Below are 18,594 nucleotides of genomic sequence, written 5' to 3'. Positions count from 1 at the left end.
AACAATGGAAATGAATCACTAATAGAAATTTCTTTTATTTTGTTTCTTTTCTATTTTGAGGGTAACAAATTGGATAATTGAGTTATCTTAAGTAAGGATAATGATTGACTCATTACCTAAATCAAACAATAATTAAATCCCTTCTAAGATTCGAAAAAGCCCAATCAAACATGGGCTTCAAATTTCAATTTTGATTCCGTTCGATTGTTGGATTCAAGTTTGATTCTGTTCGATTCTTCGATTTTCAAATATTATGAATGAAATTTGATTCCATTATATGGTAAGGAAGTTTGGTTCGATTATTCAATTTTTGAAGGTTTTACTTTTACCCACCCATAATCGTATGGTATATGCGGCGGGGAGAAAAGGAAAAACATTGTGGCCGAAGTAGGGGTGGCACGGTACGGTATACCTTATTAAATTGACCATACCTTATACCTTACCTTTACCTCCGGTATGGAGAAAATTCATACCTTTACCTTAGGTATACCTTAGTTCGGTATACCTTAAGTACGGTATGGAGAATATACAAAACCTTTACCGTACCTTATTTCGGTATACCTTACCGAATTTCGGTATACCGTACTTTCACGGTATACCGCACTTTAACGGTATACCAAAATAATCGGTATTATCAAAATCGAAAAAATTCAATTGGTATACTGTACTTTATATTCGCATACTTGTATGCATTCATGTAATATATAGTAAATTATATAAATGTTATAAGTTACATATAATTTATATGTTAGAAGTAATATTATTTATAATATAATACTAATATTATAACTATGCTATTATATATGTAACTTATAAGTTAGATGTATAATTTATTGTAAAACAATAATTTTAGTTATAAGTTAGATGTTACACGTTAGATGTATAATTTATTGTAGAACAATAATCTTAGTTATATACTAATATAGAATATTATATTATAACTGTACAATAATCTTAGTTATATAATATAGAATATTACTCCCTCCGTCCCAGCTTTTTGTATCCACTTTTAGTTGTAAATACAACTAAAAGTGGATACAAAATGCTGGACGAAGGGAGTATATTATAACTGTGTTATGATATCAATATAAATAATTCAGTTATATTAAATTATATAACTTACTCCCTCCGTCCCGCGAGTCTTGACACGTTTTCCTTTTTGGGCCGTCCCACGAATCTTGACACGTTTCCTTTTTGGGCAATAATTATTACATTCTCTCTCCTACTATACCACCTTTATTATATTCTATCTCTTACTTTATCACTTTTATTACCTTCTCTCTCCTACTTTATCAATTTTATACTTTATTAATTACACACTTAAAACACTAATCTACAACTCCTTAATTTCCGTACCGAACCCAAACGTGTCAAGACTCGCGGGACGGAGGGAGTACATACTATATTATATTTTATTCATTTTTATATCATTTGATGATATTTATATTCGCATACTTGTATGCATTCATGTAATATATAGTAAATTATATAGATGTTATAAGTTACTTATAATTTATATGTTAGACGTAATATTATTTATAATATAATACTAATATTATAACTATGCTATTATATATGTAACTATTATAAGTTAGATGTATAATCTATTGTAAAACAATAATTTTAGTTATATATTATAACTATACTATAATATCAAAATAAACAATTTTATTTTATTGTATGACTTATACTATATATATAGTATATTTTATTTATTTTTGTAGCATTTGATGATATTTGTAAATTCATGTACAATTGTATATATTCACATAATATAGATTATATACATCATTTTTTAAAATTTATAAATATTTTTAAAAATATAAACATAAAAATAAATATTATATATTTTAAAACTATAGATTTTGATACGATATATACCGCGATTTTCGGTATACCAATATATACGGACAACTGCGGTATATCAGAATAAGGTATTGTACCTTATTACCGGTATATACCGAATATTAAGGTATACCAGAATAAGGTATGATACCGCATCACCATTATATGCAGTAATATTCGGTATACCAGTAATACGGCCGGTATCATACCGTATTCCGGTATATACCTTTAATACGATATTTATTGATTTTTTCGGTATATACCGCGGTATCGGTATACACCGGTATACCCCGGTATTTGGAAAATCCATACCTTTACCTTACCGTAAATCCTCGGTACGGTATCATACCTTACCAAAAAAACCGGTATACCTTAAATTCAGTATTTTGCAGTATTTTACGGTACGGTATGGTCGGTATAACGAGTTTTCGGTATATTTTTCCAGCCCTAGGCCGAAGTGTATAGCTAATAAAAGAAGTTGGGCCGGATGTTAAATGTGTGACTGGGCCGTGGCTGGGTCGGCTTAACACTAATTTGACGGCAGCTGCTACCGCAATTTGGACTGGAATTAACCGCGCCGGCAAAATATTTTACTAACTGCAAACTCCATAGTAATTAGGAAAAAAAGGGAAAAGAAAAAGAAGATCAAGCAAAACTTCGAATTTCCTGTTGCTCCGGTGCCGCGGCGGTCGACGGAAGTGAAAACCAATAATGAAGCTCTTCGATTCTAATAATAAGTAGGGAGAGAGAAAGAGAGATGCGGTGGAGACATGATGCAAGGCCTCCACCACCAACAGCAGCAACTGGCGGCCCTCCTCACGGCGGCGCTGCCCAAGGACGACTCCACCAAAACGGCGGTTACTTCTTCCTCTTCTTCTTCTGCAGTGCCTGTGTCGCCGCCTTCTGAGGAAGACGAATCGTCGCGCCTCGCCGCCATCACCTCTCTTCACCGCGCTGTGCTTTACCCTCCAAACTCACTCCTAGTTACGCATTCCGCCTCCTTCCTCGCTCAAGGCTTCTCTCAGCTGCTAACCGATAAGTAATCTCTCTCTCTCTCTCTCTCTCGACATTTGCTATGTAGAGTTTATATTTAAAATATTGCTTTGTAACAATCAGTTTCCAGGCGAATCATTGCAGTTTGGATAGTATATTTATAGGTAGTATCAGTCTGGAAGGCTGTTGCTCTCTCTATTTATTACTAGATGAGTGCCCATCCACAGTGGAGCTTTTGTGAACTTCTAAAGCATGACACAATCTGATGGAGCTTTTGTGAACTTCTATTTAGTATGAGGTCTAAGGGAAATGATATGCGACATAGGTTCAGTCGAGATATTAAAGCTGGAATGGTTGTGTATATGCCTGTTGGTACCGCTTGATGCTTAGCCATTTAGTATTTCCATACCTGATTTCACCGTTTTGATTCATGAAAATGTATTTGCCATTTCCCATTTATATGGCAAATAAAAGTTTTATTTGCCATATAGTCTGAATATGATTCAATCCAATTGCAGTTACCGATATTGACTGCTATTTAAAGTGCTTAGTGTTTTGCATAATTTGTAGCTTGTTTTATTGGTTTATTCATTTGGACTTGTCCTGTAGATTGTATTCAGTGCGTCATGCAGCAGCTGCAGCATATGGAGCTTTGTGCTCCATGTTGAGTTCATTCTTGCTATCCTCAAATGGAAGGCAGAACAATGTTTTACTTGGCAGTTTGATTGATCGTTTTATTGGTTGGTCGTTGCCCTCTCTTAGCAATACAAGCAATGGAACTTCAGAACTAGCTTTGGAGAGCCTTCATGAGTTTCTTAATGTTGGAGATGGTGGAGCTGTTGAGAGATATGCTTTGCCAATTCTTAAAGCGTGCCAGGAACTTCTTGAGGATGAGAGAACCTCCATGAGTGTACTGCCCCGGATTCTTGGTGTATTAACATTGATTTCGTTGAAGTTTATTAGAGTTTTCCAACCTCACTTCATGGACATTGTTGATCTTCTTCTTGGGTGGGCAATGATTCCGGATGTTGTTGAATCCGATAAGCGTGTTATTATGGATAGTTTCTTACAATTCCAGAAACACTGGGTAAATAATATGCAATTTTCTCTGGGATTGCTTTCAAAGTTTTTAGGCGACATGGATTTGTTACTCCAGGATGGAAGTCCTGGTAGTCCTCAACAATTCAAAAGATTGCTTTCCCTGCTATCTTGCTTCTGTACAGTTTTAAAATCCCTGGCATCTGGTTTACTGGAAATAAATTTTCTTGAACAAATAGGTGAACCCCTTTCCCAAATGGTGCCTCTTTTACTAAGATGCTTATCTATGATTGGAAGAAAATTTGGATGGTCGAAATGGGTTGAGGATTCTTGGAGGTGCTTGACGTTGTTAGCAGAAATATTGGGTGAAAGGTTTTCTACATTTTACTCTCTTGCAGTGGATGTATTGTTCCAAAGTTTAGAATTGGAAAATGCAAATCAAGTTCATACCAAAAGAATTTCTTCTTTCCAGGTTCATGGTGCTCTTAAAACTAATCTGCAGTTGTTGTCACTTCAAAAGCTTGGTCTTACACCATTGTCTGTACAGAAGATACTACATTTTGATCAACCCATATCTCAATTCCGCTTACATCCAAATCACCTCGTGACTGGAAGTGCTGCTGCTACATATATCTTCTTACTTCAACATAGAAAAAATGATGTCGTTGAGAAAGCCATTGATTCTATATTTGAAGAGTTACAGTTATTGAAGAGCAGGCTTGAACATAATTCATACAGGGGGGATGGACACGAAAAGACAGTAGCTTCTAGAGGTTATTCTAAATCTGAATTGGTTGTGTTAATTAAGTTTGACTTGCAAGTACTCTTGAGCTGTGTTTCTTTAGGAGGAGATGATAGTTTCATTAGACAAGCAGAAGCTGATGCTTGGTTTGTTGGCAGAGCAGAAAAGTTGGTACCCTTTTTAATTGATAAGTTTGATCCCTTTAGCCTTCCGATCCAAAGCAGTGTATTATTGCAAGTTACTCTTCTAAGAACGTTGGAAAGGCTTGCTGCTATTGAGTTCATGGGCAAGTGCTCCATAAGAAAAGAAAATAGTGCTATGTGTTCTCATGATACATCATCTGGGACACACGTGGAGGAGAAGAACGTGAGAGTTCCATATCCAGCGAAGGTTCTTGGTCATGTGAGGAGGTACTCCAACCTACTTATAAGAGCTCTTGATAGTTCTTCTCCTTTGGCAGTCAAAGTAGAAGCCCTAAAATGGATGCAAAGTTTTTGTGAAAATGTTATTGACATATATAGAAATGTAAAGGCTCCATTTTACCCTTGTCAAGCAGTTGCATCCTGGAAAATTACCGAGGCTTTGCTATTATCAACTTTGGTTGCTGCTTCAGATAGGGAACCAGAAGTGAGATATCTAGTAGCAACAGTTCTTGAGATGCTTCTAAGAGCAAAAATTATCCATCCCATGCACTTCCCTATTATTGCTGAAGTGATCCTTGAAAAACTTGGTGATCCAGAAAAGGAATTAAAAGATGTATATCTTAAGTTGCTTTCTCATGTTTTACCTACAACAGTATATGTTTGTGGTCTTTGTGGTTTTGGAGCAGCTAATACAAGCCAGCCTCAACTTCCTCTATTGGCCGATAGATCTTTCTTGCACTGGAAGCAAGTTTTTGCCCTAAAGCAACTGCCCCAGCAATTCCACTCGCAGCAACTTGTTTCTATCTTGAGTTATATTTCACAGAGATGGAAAGTGCCCCTATCCTCTTGGATCCAGCGGCTCATTCATACTGCCCGGAGCAAAAAGAACCACCAATACATTCAGGCAGAGGAAGGAGAAAATATTGATGCTAGTGGTTTATGGTGGGACATCAAAGTTGAAGAAGACATTCTTGAAAGAATTTGTTCTGTTAATCATCTTGCTGGTGCTTGGTGGGCTGTACATGAAGCAGCGAGGTTTTGCATTACAACTCGTCTCCGAACTAATCTTGGGGGGCCAACTCAAACTTTTGCTGCGTTGGAGCGTATGCTTCTTGACATTTCTCATTTGTTACAGCTGGAGACATCACAAAATGATGGAGCTTTAAATATAATAGGTTCTTATGCTCATTTACTGCCAATGAGATTGTTACTAGAATTTGTCGAGGCCTTGAAGAAAAATGTATATAATGCATATGAAGGGTCAATGGTCTTACCATCCACCTCTCAGAATAGTTCATTGTTTTTCAGGGCTAATAAAAAAGTTTGTGAGGAGTGGTTTTCGCGAATAAGTGAACCAATGATGGATGCTGGAGTTGCAATCCAATGTCATGATGCTACAATTCATTACTGCATGATACGTTTGCATGATAATAGCAACATCGTGGCTTCTGCACTGATAGATAAGTCTAGAGTCCAGGTGAGTGAAAACCTGCAGACTATTAGAGGGAGATATGGTGGAGATATTTTGAGAATCATACAGAATATGGCACTGGCTTTGTGTAAGATGTATGAACCAGAGGCTTTGATTGGGTTGCAAAAATGGGCAGCCATGGTATTCTCTCCCTTGTTTGCCAATGAAACCCAAGGCTCTATAGATAATACAGACTGGAGGCACTTTTCATGGATTACTGGGCTTGTTTATCAGGCAAGGGGCCAGCATGAAAAGGCAGCTGCTCACTTCATTAATTTGTTACAGTCTGAAGAATCAATCACTTCTATGGGTTCTGATGGTGTACAGTATGCCATTGCACGTATAATTGAGAGTTATACAGCTATTTCTGATTGGAAATCTCTTGATTCTTGGCTGCTGGAGCTGCAAAATATTCGTGCAAAGTATGCCGGGAAGAGTTATTCTGGTGCTTTGACTACAACAGGGAATGAATTAAATTCAATTCAAGCCTTGGCTCGTTTTGATGAGGGAGATTTCCAGGCAGCTTGGTCATACCTTGATTTGACCCCCAAAAGTAGCAATGAACTCACACTCGATCCCAAGCTGGCTTTGCAAAGAAGTGAGCAAATGCTTTTGCAAGCAATGCTTCACCACAATGAGAGGAAGGTGGAAAAAGTGTCGCATGAATTGCAAAAGGCTAAATTAATGTTGGAAGAGACAGTGTCTGTTTTGCCACTTGATGGACTGGTGGAGGCAGCACCACTCATCAATCAGTTGTATTGCATTTCTGCCTTTGAGGAGGGTTGCAAACTTGGAGACAGCCAGGGCAAACACTTACCATCATTGTTAAGCTCATATATTGAAACCATGCAGTTTCCTTGTAACCAAGTCCACCAGGACTGCAGTTTGTGGCTTAATGTTTTGCGTGTTTGTCAGAATACGCTCCCAAATTCTCTGGTCACTCTTGAACTCTGTAAGAATTTAGTGATTTTAGCACGAAAGCAGAGAAACTTAATGCTAGCTACCCGTCTCATCAACTACCTCCAAGAGCAGGCCTTATTATACTCTGATGAAACATCTCGTGATTACTTCATCTCTAGTCTCGAATATGAAAACATTCAACTCATGCGAGTTGAGGGCAAGCTTGAAGATGCATATAAAAATGCCTGGTCTTTTGTGCGCCCTTCCATGGTGTCTTCTTCAACTACAGCATGCATTTCTCAAGAGAATGTTCTGAAGGCCAAGGCCTGCCTAAAACTTTCAAACTGGTTGCTTGGAGATTGTATAAATAAAAATTTGGAGGATATTGTCTATGAGATGCAAGCAGACTTTAGCATGAGTGAACTTCCTTCTCCAAGCAAATACACCCTTGCCGGTTTTGAAGGTAATCATGGTTCAAAATCTGGATTAGATCTTATCATAGATGAACTTGTGGGTACTGCTAGAAAGTCATCGACACTTCTGTGCCCAATGATGGGAAAGTCTTGGATTTTGTATGCTTCATGGTGTTATACTCAAGCTAAAACATCAGTCTCTTCTAATGGAGATGCAGCTCTTCGTTCTTGTTCTTTTTCTCCCATTCTTGCTCCTGAAATTCAACCTGATAGATTTGTTCTAACTGAAGAAGAGAAATCATGTGTTAGAGAAGTAATTCTACAGCTAATTCCAGAAAGATCTTACCAGGAGTCACTTGAAGAGAGTGCAGATGGTAAGGTTTTTGTTACTGAAGGCATGCACTGTGAGAATGAACGGACGTCTTTACTGCAGCAAATAATAGAGGTTATTGAAACTGCTGCTGGAGTACCTGGGGCAGAGAACTGTAGCAGGGATGACCTATCTGCTGCACTATCTTCTCAGTTGAAGAAATGTTTTCTATCTGCTAACATCGCTGCGGGTATGGACAAACTAGTACCGTTGGTGGCTGATCTGGTTGATGTTTGGTGGTCTTTGCGGAAAAGAAGGGTTTCTCTCTTTGGTCAAGCTGCTCAAGCATTTATTAATTATCTTTCATGTTCATCTTTTAAAAGTTCTGATTGTCAATCAACTTGGCATGATGTTGAGTTGAAGTATAAGGATGTGAGTTACACTCTGAGGGCCACACTTTATGTACTAGACATTCTGGTCAACTATGGAGTTGAATTGCAAGATAATCTTGAACCAGCTCTGTCAAAGGTCCCTTTGCTACCATGGCAGGTATTTAATATTTATGAATTCATGACTGACCATTGATCGTTTTGTAATACTGGTCTAATCTTCTTTTTTCTTTCCCCTACCCATCCCCAATGTAATACTGATACCATTTTATATGCTTGAAGGAAATAGCACCTCAGTTGTTTGCTCGATTAAGTTCTCATCCAGAAAAAGTGGTCAGAAAGCAGTTAGAGTCGTTGCTTGCCATGTTGGCTAAACATTCTCCATGGTCACTAGTATACCCAACCCTCGTCGATGCAAATTCACCAGAGAAGGGACCTTCTGAGGAGCTGCAGAGAATTCTTGCTTACTTGGTTAGGAAATATCTTTACTATATTGTTTGAACTTGCCTTACACATTTTAATCTGGTAATAATTATTTGATAACTTGCTGTAGTAAGGATGGCATATAGCTACTAGGTATGCCGTATGAAGGCACCATTAACCTTCAAAGCTATCAGATGTAGCTTTATTATGATATACTCCTGGGGGCAGGAGACTCATTGAGATAAAATCCTATTTAATCACTCCCCCCCCCCCTTTTAGCTATCATCATACAAGATCATCCACTTGGTGTTGAGAAATTGTACATGAAGTTTGCATGTTTTTGATGTGCAGAAAAAGCTTTATCCAAATTTAGTGCATGATGCTCAGCTGATTATTAAAGAGCTTGAAAATGTAACTGTCCTTTGGGAGGAGTTGTGGCTTGGTACACTCCAGGATCTTCATCCAGGTGAAAGTTTTTTTCGCCTTCTCTCTCTCTCTCTGTCTCTTCCATGTTGCTACTTTGACTTGATACTTGGTTTGGTCGGGTTATCAGATGTAGTTATTAATAGCATTTTACGAGCTGCTAATAATTGTGGCTTAAGATAATGTAATCTGGTTTTCGGGAGGATTCTAGTCATGGAATGTATTATGACCATAATATGGATATATACACTTAGCATTTCTTGATGGAAATCCAGATTTACATGCAATCCATATGGTCATTGCGCACTCCTGCCAAATTACTTCAACCTATTATGATGGTGAGCCATTGTTGCTGGTATGAGGAATATGGTATGGACAGGCACCTATGGCCAACATAATTGTTTTCCCTTCTTTGTCAAGCTGCTTTAATCTATTGTGATTGGAAGCCATCTTTCCTCATAAATGATATGCATGCTTCATTTTCAGACAGTGTGAGACAATGATTTTGAGTGTTGTATTTTTACCTGCTTTCGTATTTTGCTGTCCATTAGATGTGATGAGGCGCATAAGTTTGTTGAAAGAGGAGGCTGCACGAATTGCTGAAAGTACTACTCTCACTCATGGTCAGAAGAATAAGATTAATGCTGCGAAGTACTCGGCTATGATGGCTCCCATTGTTGTGGTATTAGAGCGTCGTTTGACTTCTACATCTCGGAAACCTGAAACACCTCATGAAGTTTGGTTTCTTGAGGAGTACCAGATGCAAATTAGATCAGCTCTAGCAAAATTTAAGACGCCCCCTGCATCTATTGCAGCATTAGGAGAGGTTTGGCGACCATTTGAGGCTGTTGCTACATCCTTGGCATCTTACCAGAGGAAGTCCTCGATTTCTTTCGGAGAAGTTGCGCCACAGTTGGCGTTGCTGTCATCTTCTAATGCTCCAATGCCTGGTCTTGAGAAGCAAATTGTGTTATCTGAATCAGAAGGCTTCTTAGACAGCTTTCACCAGGAAATAATAATGATAGCTTCTTTCTCTGAACAATTAACCATTTTACCAACCAAAACGAAGCCAAAAAAACTCATTATCATGGGTTCTGATGGTCTGAAGTATACATATCTCTTGAAAGGACGAGAAGACCTGCGCCTTGATGCAAGAATTATGCAGCTACTGCAATCTGTAAATGGTTTTCTGCAGTCATCATCTGCAACACGTAGGCAGTCACTTGGTATACGTTATTACTCTGTAACACCTATTAGCGGACGAGCTGGATTGATCCAGTGGGTGGATAATGTGATCAGCATCTATTCTGTTTTCAAATCATGGCAGAAGAGAGCCCAGCTACAACAGCTTTCTGCACCTGGTGCTGGTACAAATTCTGCAGTGCCTCCTCCTGTTCCTCGGCCCAGTGACATGTTTTATGGAAAAATTATGCCGGCACTTAAAGAGAAAGGCATAAGAAGAGTAATATCAAGAAGAGATTGGCCTCATGATGTGAAGCGAAAAGTTCTTATAGATCTTATGAACGAGACTCCTAAGAAACTTCTTCATCAGGAGCTCTGGTGCGCCAGTGAAGGATTTAAAGCCTTCAGTTCAAAATTGAAAAGGTACTTGTGTTATCTCGAAAATACCTTAATCATGTTCTCTGCTCAGGATACTCAATTTATGCTTCTTTGATGGTTTTTATATCTTATTTTTTATCTTATTTTCTTCATGGATTCTATGTGCCATTGATGTCTAGCAGCAGCTCTCTTTCTGCATTCATTATATGCTGATTTATTTTCCGTTCAGTCGCTCTAAAGTTTGTTGCATAATAGTTTGGAGCTTATTGGGAATTTCTGATAATACTATGGCATTATTTGTACTGTCACTGTACTGACCATAATACTTGAGTAGAGGGAGAGATGTGAAATTTTTTTAGTTGTTTTCTTTACCGTCTTAATTCATAATGAAAGAAATGGTGGTTTCAGAATGCAATCTATGGCCGCTGCTCCACAGAAAATTTGGGTTGAGTAAATGGAGAAAGATGCACCAATTGCTGGCATATTTTGAATGAAAGAGAACCCTTAAGATCAGTGAATATTAGGGTTTTGACTTGAAGCCATAGGATTCTGTCGTGCTTTCTGATTAATCTGTTACACTAGGCTGCTTAGCCTGCTTTTGGACATGTTAAGCTGTGGTGTGGGTGAAATTTGGCATTTCTCTAATTTGGTTGAATGTTATGTATTACTTCACTTGTGCTATTTGGTTCCTTTGCAGGTTTTCTGGAAGTGTAGCAGCAATGAGTATTGTGGGCCACATTCTTGGCCTAGGTGATAGACACCTGGATAACATACTTATAGACTTTTCTACAGGGGATATTTTGCATATTGATTATAATGTATGCTTTGACAAGGGGCAAAGGTTGAAAATCCCTGAAATTGTTCCATTCCGCCTTACTCAGACAATTGAAGCAGCATTAGGTCTAACTGGCATTGAAGGCTCCTTCAGGGCAAATTGTGAAGCTATTTTAGGTGTTGTAAGGAAGAATAAGGATATAATTTTGATGTTGTTAGATGTTTTTGTGTGGGATCCACTTGTGGAGTGGACACGTGCAAATTTTCATGATGATGCAGCTGTTGTTGGTGAGGAGAGAAAAGGCATGGAACTAGCCGTGAGCTTAAGCCTATTCGCATCACGTGTCCAAGAAATTCATGTTCCTTTACAGGTATTCATATAACAAATATTTACTTCCAACTGTTCTATTTCAAAACATTTGCTTCCAACTTAGGTCTTCCTCAGAACACTAGCACTATATATACGGCACTTGATGTTTTTTTTTTTACTTTTTTGAAGATGTTGCTTCATGGGAGCCCATTGACCAAGTTGCGATTTGCATTTTGCTTGCTTCTCTTAATTGAATATTATTATTCTATATCTTTCTATGTATGATTGATGACCTTCAGCATCAAGAATTTGTTATCACTGTGATTATTTCTTGTTTCTAAAGAAGATACTACAGCTTGGAGGGTTTTTTTTTTTGTGTTTCGTTTGAAAAGGAAAATCCCAACTATACTTGCTTTCTTTGTTCGCATTCTAATGTGTTCTCTTGATTACACTGAGCAACAGGCTTGTTCGTTGCAAATATTTTGTATTTCAAAATTCTAGATAACATTTCCAATGATTATATTTTATCGAGTATGATCTACTCCAAAACCTGCTTGTTTAACACAACTACATGTCATATTATAAATTCTATATGACGTGCTGTTGTTAATTTGTGTCCAGGAACATCATGATCTTTTAGTTTCTACCTTACCAGCAATTGAAACAGCCATGGAGGTTTGTTAAATTACTGTAATATTGGTTATCTCTATGTTTGTGAAATTAAATATAACTTCTCTGACCTTTATATGTCTCGTGTAGATGTTTGCCAGCATTTTGAACCATTATGAGATTGTATCAAGTCGTTTCTATCAAGCGGACCAAGAACGATCAAAACTTGTTCAATACGAGTCATCCGCAAAATCACTTGTTGCTGAAGCAACCAGCAATTCAGAAAAGAACCGTGCCTTGTTTGAATTACAGGTTCATCAGTTAAGCCAGGAACAGGCCATAGTAATGGAAAAAGGCCGAGAGGCAGGAACCTGGATTGAGCAGCATGGAAGGATTCTTGATGCTTTAAGAAGCAGTTCAATTCCAGAGATCAATGCCTGCATAAAGCTGACTGGTTCGAATGAAGTTTTGTCTCTTGCAGCTGCCGTTACAGCAGCCGGAGTTCCGTTGACTGTAGTTCCTGAACCCACACAAATTCAGTGCCACGATATAGATAGGGAAGTTTCTAAGTTAGTAGCTGAGTTGGACGATGGGCTTTCTTCTGCAGTTGCTTCACTCCAAATGTATTCATTAGTTTTGCAGCGACTCCTCCCATTGAACTACCTTACATCCAGCCCAGTGCACGGTTGGGCGCAAGTTTTGCTTTCTTTAAATAATCTGTCATCTGATATTACATCATTTGCTCGAAGGCAGGGTGCTGAACTTGCCAATGACAGACTCATTGATAGGTTTGGCTCTGCTAAGAACAATTATGATGAGCTTTGCGTCAGGGCAGCAAAGTATGCTGCAGATATTGAGAGGTTGGAAGAAGAGTGTGCTGGACTTGTGATTTCTATTGGTCCCGAAACTGAGTCAAAAGCCAAGGAACGTCTTTTATCTTCCCTGATGAACTGTATGCAGCATGCCGGTCTCAAGAGAAAAGAGGAGTCCTCTTTTTCTGAACCAGCTGTTCATGAAGGAACATCCAACACCTTATTCAATTGGGAAATTGAAGAGAAGAAAGAAAGCTTCCTGAATGTTTTAGATGCAGCAGTAATAAGTCTGTTTTCTAATGTCAAGCTTAAAATGCAACAGAGCCTGGATAATTTTGTAGGGGAAAGCAATTCAAACCGTAGCTCACAGTCTGATCTTGGATCTTTTTTCTGTAAGTTAGAAGAGCAAATAGAAAACTGTGTACTTGTAACCGAGTTTCTTAATGAGCTGAAATACCTTGTTGGCCTGGATATCTCGGGCACCGAGGCTGATCCTAATAGTTTGAAAGGGAGCTGGACTTCTATTTTCAAGACCAGTATTCTGCTTTGCAAAAACCTTCTTGGGAATGCGATTGAAGCAGTTGTACCCAGTGTGATACAATCTGCGATTTCATTGAAGTCTGATGTTATGGACATTTTTGGATCAATCTCCCAGATTCGCGGATCTGTAGATACAGCTCTTGATCAGCTTATCCAGGTTGAGCTCGAGAGAGTATCCTTGATTGAACTCGAGTCCAACTACTTTGTGAAGGTAGGTCTCATCACTGAGCAGCAGTTGGCTCTCGAGGAAGCTTCTGTAAAGGGTAGGGACCATTTATCCTGGGAAGAGGCTGAGGAGCTTGCATCTCAAGAAGAAGCTTGCAGAGTGCAGCTGGACAAACTCCATCAGACATGGAACCATAAAGATCTGCGGACTTCGTCTCTTACGAAGAAAGAAGCAAATGTTAATGGCGCTTTACTTGATTCGGAACTTCGCTTACAATCTCTTCTTACTGCTGAACCAGGAAAGGAGCCACATGTCTTGAGAATGAAAGCACTTCTGGCAGCCATACTCGAGCCTTTCTCTGAGCTGGAATCTGTTGATCAAGCATTGTTGTCCTCGATGGGGCCCATTTCACATAGCTCAAATAGAATTCCTTATCTTTTGGACTCCATAAATTCAGGATGCTCAGTATCTGAATATATATGGAAGTTGCCTGGTTCACTGCATGGTCATGCCTTCTTTATTTGGAAAGTTTATATGGTGGATCTTCTGCTTGATTCCTGCATACAAGCTATGGCTGCATCTTTTGATCAGAATTTAGGATTTGATCAACTTGTTGATGTAGTAAAGAAAAAGCTCAGGTTTCAGTTTCAGGAGCATATTACCAAATATTTGAAAGATAGAGTTGCTCCAATCTTTTTGAAAAGATTGGAGAGAGAAATTGAGATTATGAGGCAAAGGAGCGAGTCAGTTAAGGATCTGGAAAAAGATATAGTTCAAATGGATTATGGTGCTGCTAGAAGAGTGCAGCTAATTCTTGAAGAGTACTGCAATGCACACGAAACTCTTAGAGCAGCTACATCAGCAGCCTCTAGCATGAAAAGGCAGGTTGAAGAACTTAAAGATGCACTTCTGAAGACCAGCTTGGAAGTGGCTCAGATGGAGTGGATGCATAATATTAACTCAAGACCCTCAGAATTTACCAGGCTAATTTCACATAAGTTTTTTGCAGGCGATAACTTACTACCTGTTATATTGAATACTAATAGGGCAAGATTTCTGGAAAGTACGCGATCATCAGTTTCCATTATAGCTAGGTCACTGGAATGCCTGCAATGCTGTGAAGGAACTTCTGTGACCGCAGAAGGGCAGCTTGAGAGGGCAATGAGCTGGGCTTGTGGGGGTCCAAATTCTGGTTCTGCTGGAAATGTTCAGGCTAGAAATGCTGGAATACCACCTGAGTTCCACGACCATTTGGTTAAACGGCGGAAATTTTTGCAGGAAGCTTCAAAAAATGCATCAGATATAATGCAAGTTTGCATCTCGATTTTAGAGTTTGAGGCTTCAAGGGATGGCTTGTACAGGACTATGAGTGAAAGTTCCGCATTGAGGGCTGGAGCAGATGGTGGAAATTGGCAACAATCTTGTCTTAGTGCAATAACAAAATTGGATGTTGCCTACCATTCCTTCATACGTTAGTTTGAATTCTTTTGTCATTCAGTATTGCAATACTAATCCATAGATGTCCTCCCAGGATCTCATAGTTTCTCTTATTTTTTATTCAGGGGCTGAGAAGGAATGGATGCTTGCACAAAGCAATATGGAAGCAGCTTCGAGTGGTTTAATTTCTGCAACTAATGAACTTTCAATTGCTTCAGTGAAATCCAAGTCCGCTTCAGGTGACTTGTCGACTTGTCTTTCCAGTAAAGATAATATTAGATGCAACCAACTCAGTAACTTTTTTTTATACCTGAAATATTTTCACATTGATCTTGACAAAGTTTTCTGCCTTGACTACTCTTACACTTCACATAGGAAATATCTAATCATTGATGAAAAACCTGACTTCTGGTGTTCCAATTCAGTACTACTGTTGAAAAACCGTAATGTGCGTGGGCATGTTGGGTTTTTGTCATATTGATATCAGTACTGAGATATCTTAGTTTAGCCTATATAATTAACTAATATAAATTCTATTAACCAAATTACATGATTTAGATTCTTATTTTCTAACACAATTCAAGGGTTCTTGGAGCATTTATTTCGTGTGTCTGATATTGGTGAAGAGTCTTGGATTGTTTGGTATTAAAGCACTTCATGTTCATGGAGTTCTAGTTTTTTTAGTTTGTCAGAGTCTGCACTTATTATATTTCATCTTTTGCAGGTGATTTACAGAACACTCTTATTGCAATGAGGGATTCTGCCTGTGAAGCCAGTGTGGCATTATCTTCATATGTGGCCATTGTTGGAGGCCATAGTGCTCTGACTTCTGAGTGTGGTTCTATGCTCGAAGAGGTAAGTAGCATATTAATAAATAGTAAAAATGATTTGAGAGTCAACTGGCGTGCTAATTCAAAATCAGAAAAATAAAAATGTATGTCTAGGCAATTGGCTAAAATGTCGCACCATAGAACTTTCAAATCCACCTATAAAATACACTCACAGATACGAGCTTCTTAACTGACCTCCGTGTATGCTGCAGGTCTTGGCTATAACTGAAGGTTTGCAGGATGTTCACATTTTGGGGAAAGAGGCTGCTGCTTTACACTCTTCTCTTATGAAAGATCTTACAAAGGTTTACTTTTGGGCTTGAAATTCTTGTTCATTTGATTCTTTCTCCTCCTGCTGATCTTGGATAGGCAAATGAAGAAAGTGCCGTATTTAACCACTCTTGTTTTGGAACTTGAATAGGCTAATGCAGTCCTTATTCCGCTTGAGTCTCTGCTCTCAAAGGATGTTGCTGCAATGACCGATGCTATGGCTCAGGAGAAAGAGACTAAGTTGGAGATAGCTCCCATTCATGGACAAGCTATATTCCAATCTTATCATAATAGAGTCAAGGAAGCTCTACAAGTTATCAAGCCTTTGGTACCACCACTTACATCGTCTGTCAAGGGGCTTTACTCTGTTCTGACCAGGCTAGCAAGGGCTGCAGGTCTTCATGCTGGCAATCTTCATAAAGTAATGAAATGAATATATCCTGATAACTATGTGATTTAGTATTTAATATGTAATGATGCTAGGCTATTTGTTATGTTTATCCTAGGCTCTTGAGGGAGTAGGAGAAAGTCTTCAAGTAAGATCACAGGAAATTGATCCACTGAGGGCAGATGCTGCACATCCTGGTTCTCAGTATGACACTGAAGAGACGGAGATGTTCAACAGATCCGATGGAGATAATGATGAGGCTTCTGCTGGTATGAATGAACTTGCTTTGCCAGATAGTGAGTGGATATCTCCACCAGTAAGCATCAAAAGCGGCAATGCAGAATCAGGTGCTACATCTGCTGAGGCAGGTCTTGCAGATAGCTTCAGTCGTCTTGATGTGACTGAACCAATTTCAGGTGCGGCTGAAGTATTGGAATCATTTCATGGGGAAACTGATTCAAACAACAATCAGGTATTTGATATCTGTGCTCTGTCATGATGTTATAAGCTGTTCACTGCTTGATGTATCCAGCACGGCCTAAAGACATTTCTTTCTTAGCAGGAAAGTTCTTCTGTGAAAGATGAACAGTCTATATTAGACCAAGACAAGGTCGAAGAGGAATTGCAGAAAACTTCCTCCAACCAGATAGAGACTATTGATCGTCCCCACAGGGGTAATCCATATTCGAAACTCGAGTTGTTATGCTCTACTTATTATGTGCAACAATTATAGAGGAGACTGTATTTTGTCTGGAAATCTTAATTGTCCTTATTTGCTTTAACATCCTCTAAAGTGGAAGCTCCATTCTGCAGGCAAAAATGCTTATGCAGTCTCAGTCTTAAGGCGAGTAGAGATGAAAATTGATGGCCAAGATATTACTGATAACAGGTACCTTCTGCTTCCCTCGTAATGAATGGTATAAAATGTCTGAATTTTGATACGAGATGTATCCGTGGATATCTCAGGGAAATCAGCATCCCAGAGCAAGTAGATTTTCTCCTTAGGCAAGCAACAAATATAGACAACCTTTGTAATATGTACGAAGGTTGGACGCCTTGGATCTGATCTTGAGAAGGCTATTCATCAGGAAGCACAAAGTTTGCCCTTGGAAAAATGCCTCCATGTGCAGAACAAATTGTTCAAGGAGGAGACAGCACCGTTCCAAACGGAGGATGCAACAAGCAGACGAAAGTATATTCCTTGGATATAAATGCAGCAGCTCCCTTGAAAGAAATTCAGCTCAATTTCAGAGAGAGAGAGAGAGAGCTTTGCGTTGTGGCTATGTCAGTGCTCTCTGTGATCCTGAAGGCTGAAGAACTTCCGGGACTGTGCTTCTTGCACGATCCACGTATCCTAGTTGGAGATGCAGCATCACGAGTGTGAAGGCGCCATGACGGCGTCTGTGTCATGTGGGATCCCTGTGGCTCTTGATTCAAATTTGGATGTTTCTCACCTGCAGTTGGGAAATGAAAGGGTCGGAGAGCTGTAGCGACTCGGTTCAACATTTGAAGTCCCTTCCTAAATCATATGATCGTTGAGCCAACCACTATTTGTAATCTTAATTAAACATTCTTATCTGTTTTATGTTTGGAACTCCTATTAATGAGACTGGAGTTAGCGCTAATCTTTAGGTCATGCTAGAAATTTTAGGGCTTCTTCTAATTTAACGACTACCTTTATTTTTCTTATTTATTTTTAATTTATTTGCAATTAGAATTTTATATATATATTTTTTTTAAAATTATGAAAATAATTAATATAGTTGGATGTGAGAAGAGAAAGACAAAAGAGAGTGAAAGTTGGCCAA

General features: G+C 38.7%; 1 protein-coding gene across 2 annotated transcripts; it reads left to right on the top strand.

The window, feature by feature from the left end:
- Positions 1 to 2,404: 2,404 nt before the first annotated feature.
- LOC131004800 (uncharacterized) lies at positions 2,405 to 18,512 on the top strand. 2 transcript variants are annotated; one of them, XM_057931561.1, is made up of 16 exons: positions 2,405 to 2,884; positions 3,448 to 8,404; positions 8,527 to 8,715; positions 9,019 to 9,133; positions 9,642 to 10,695; positions 11,348 to 11,795; positions 12,356 to 12,409; positions 12,494 to 15,332; positions 15,424 to 15,537; positions 16,023 to 16,153; positions 16,341 to 16,433; positions 16,550 to 16,819; positions 16,905 to 17,258; positions 17,349 to 17,460; positions 17,600 to 17,675; positions 17,753 to 18,512. In XM_057931561.1, the coding sequence occupies exons 1-16, from the start codon at positions 2,616 to 2,618 to the stop codon at positions 17,850 to 17,852; spliced, it is 11,175 nt and encodes a 3,724-aa protein (XP_057787544.1). In that variant the 5' UTR covers positions 2,405 to 2,615; the 3' UTR covers positions 17,853 to 18,512. The 2 variants fall into 2 exon arrangements, with proteins under 2 accessions (XP_057787544.1, XP_057787543.1); XM_057931560.1 differs by having other exon boundaries at positions 17,346 to 17,460.
- The last annotated feature ends 82 nt before the right edge of the window (positions 18,513 to 18,594 follow it).

The sequence above is a fragment of the Salvia miltiorrhiza genome, unplaced genomic scaffold, assembly GCF_028751815.1.
Source record: "Salvia miltiorrhiza cultivar Shanhuang (shh) unplaced genomic scaffold, IMPLAD_Smil_shh original_scaffold_455, whole genome shotgun sequence".
Taxonomy (NCBI): domain Eukaryota; kingdom Viridiplantae; phylum Streptophyta; class Magnoliopsida; order Lamiales; family Lamiaceae; genus Salvia; species Salvia miltiorrhiza.
This window is presented reverse-complemented; position numbering and strand designations above follow the sequence as displayed.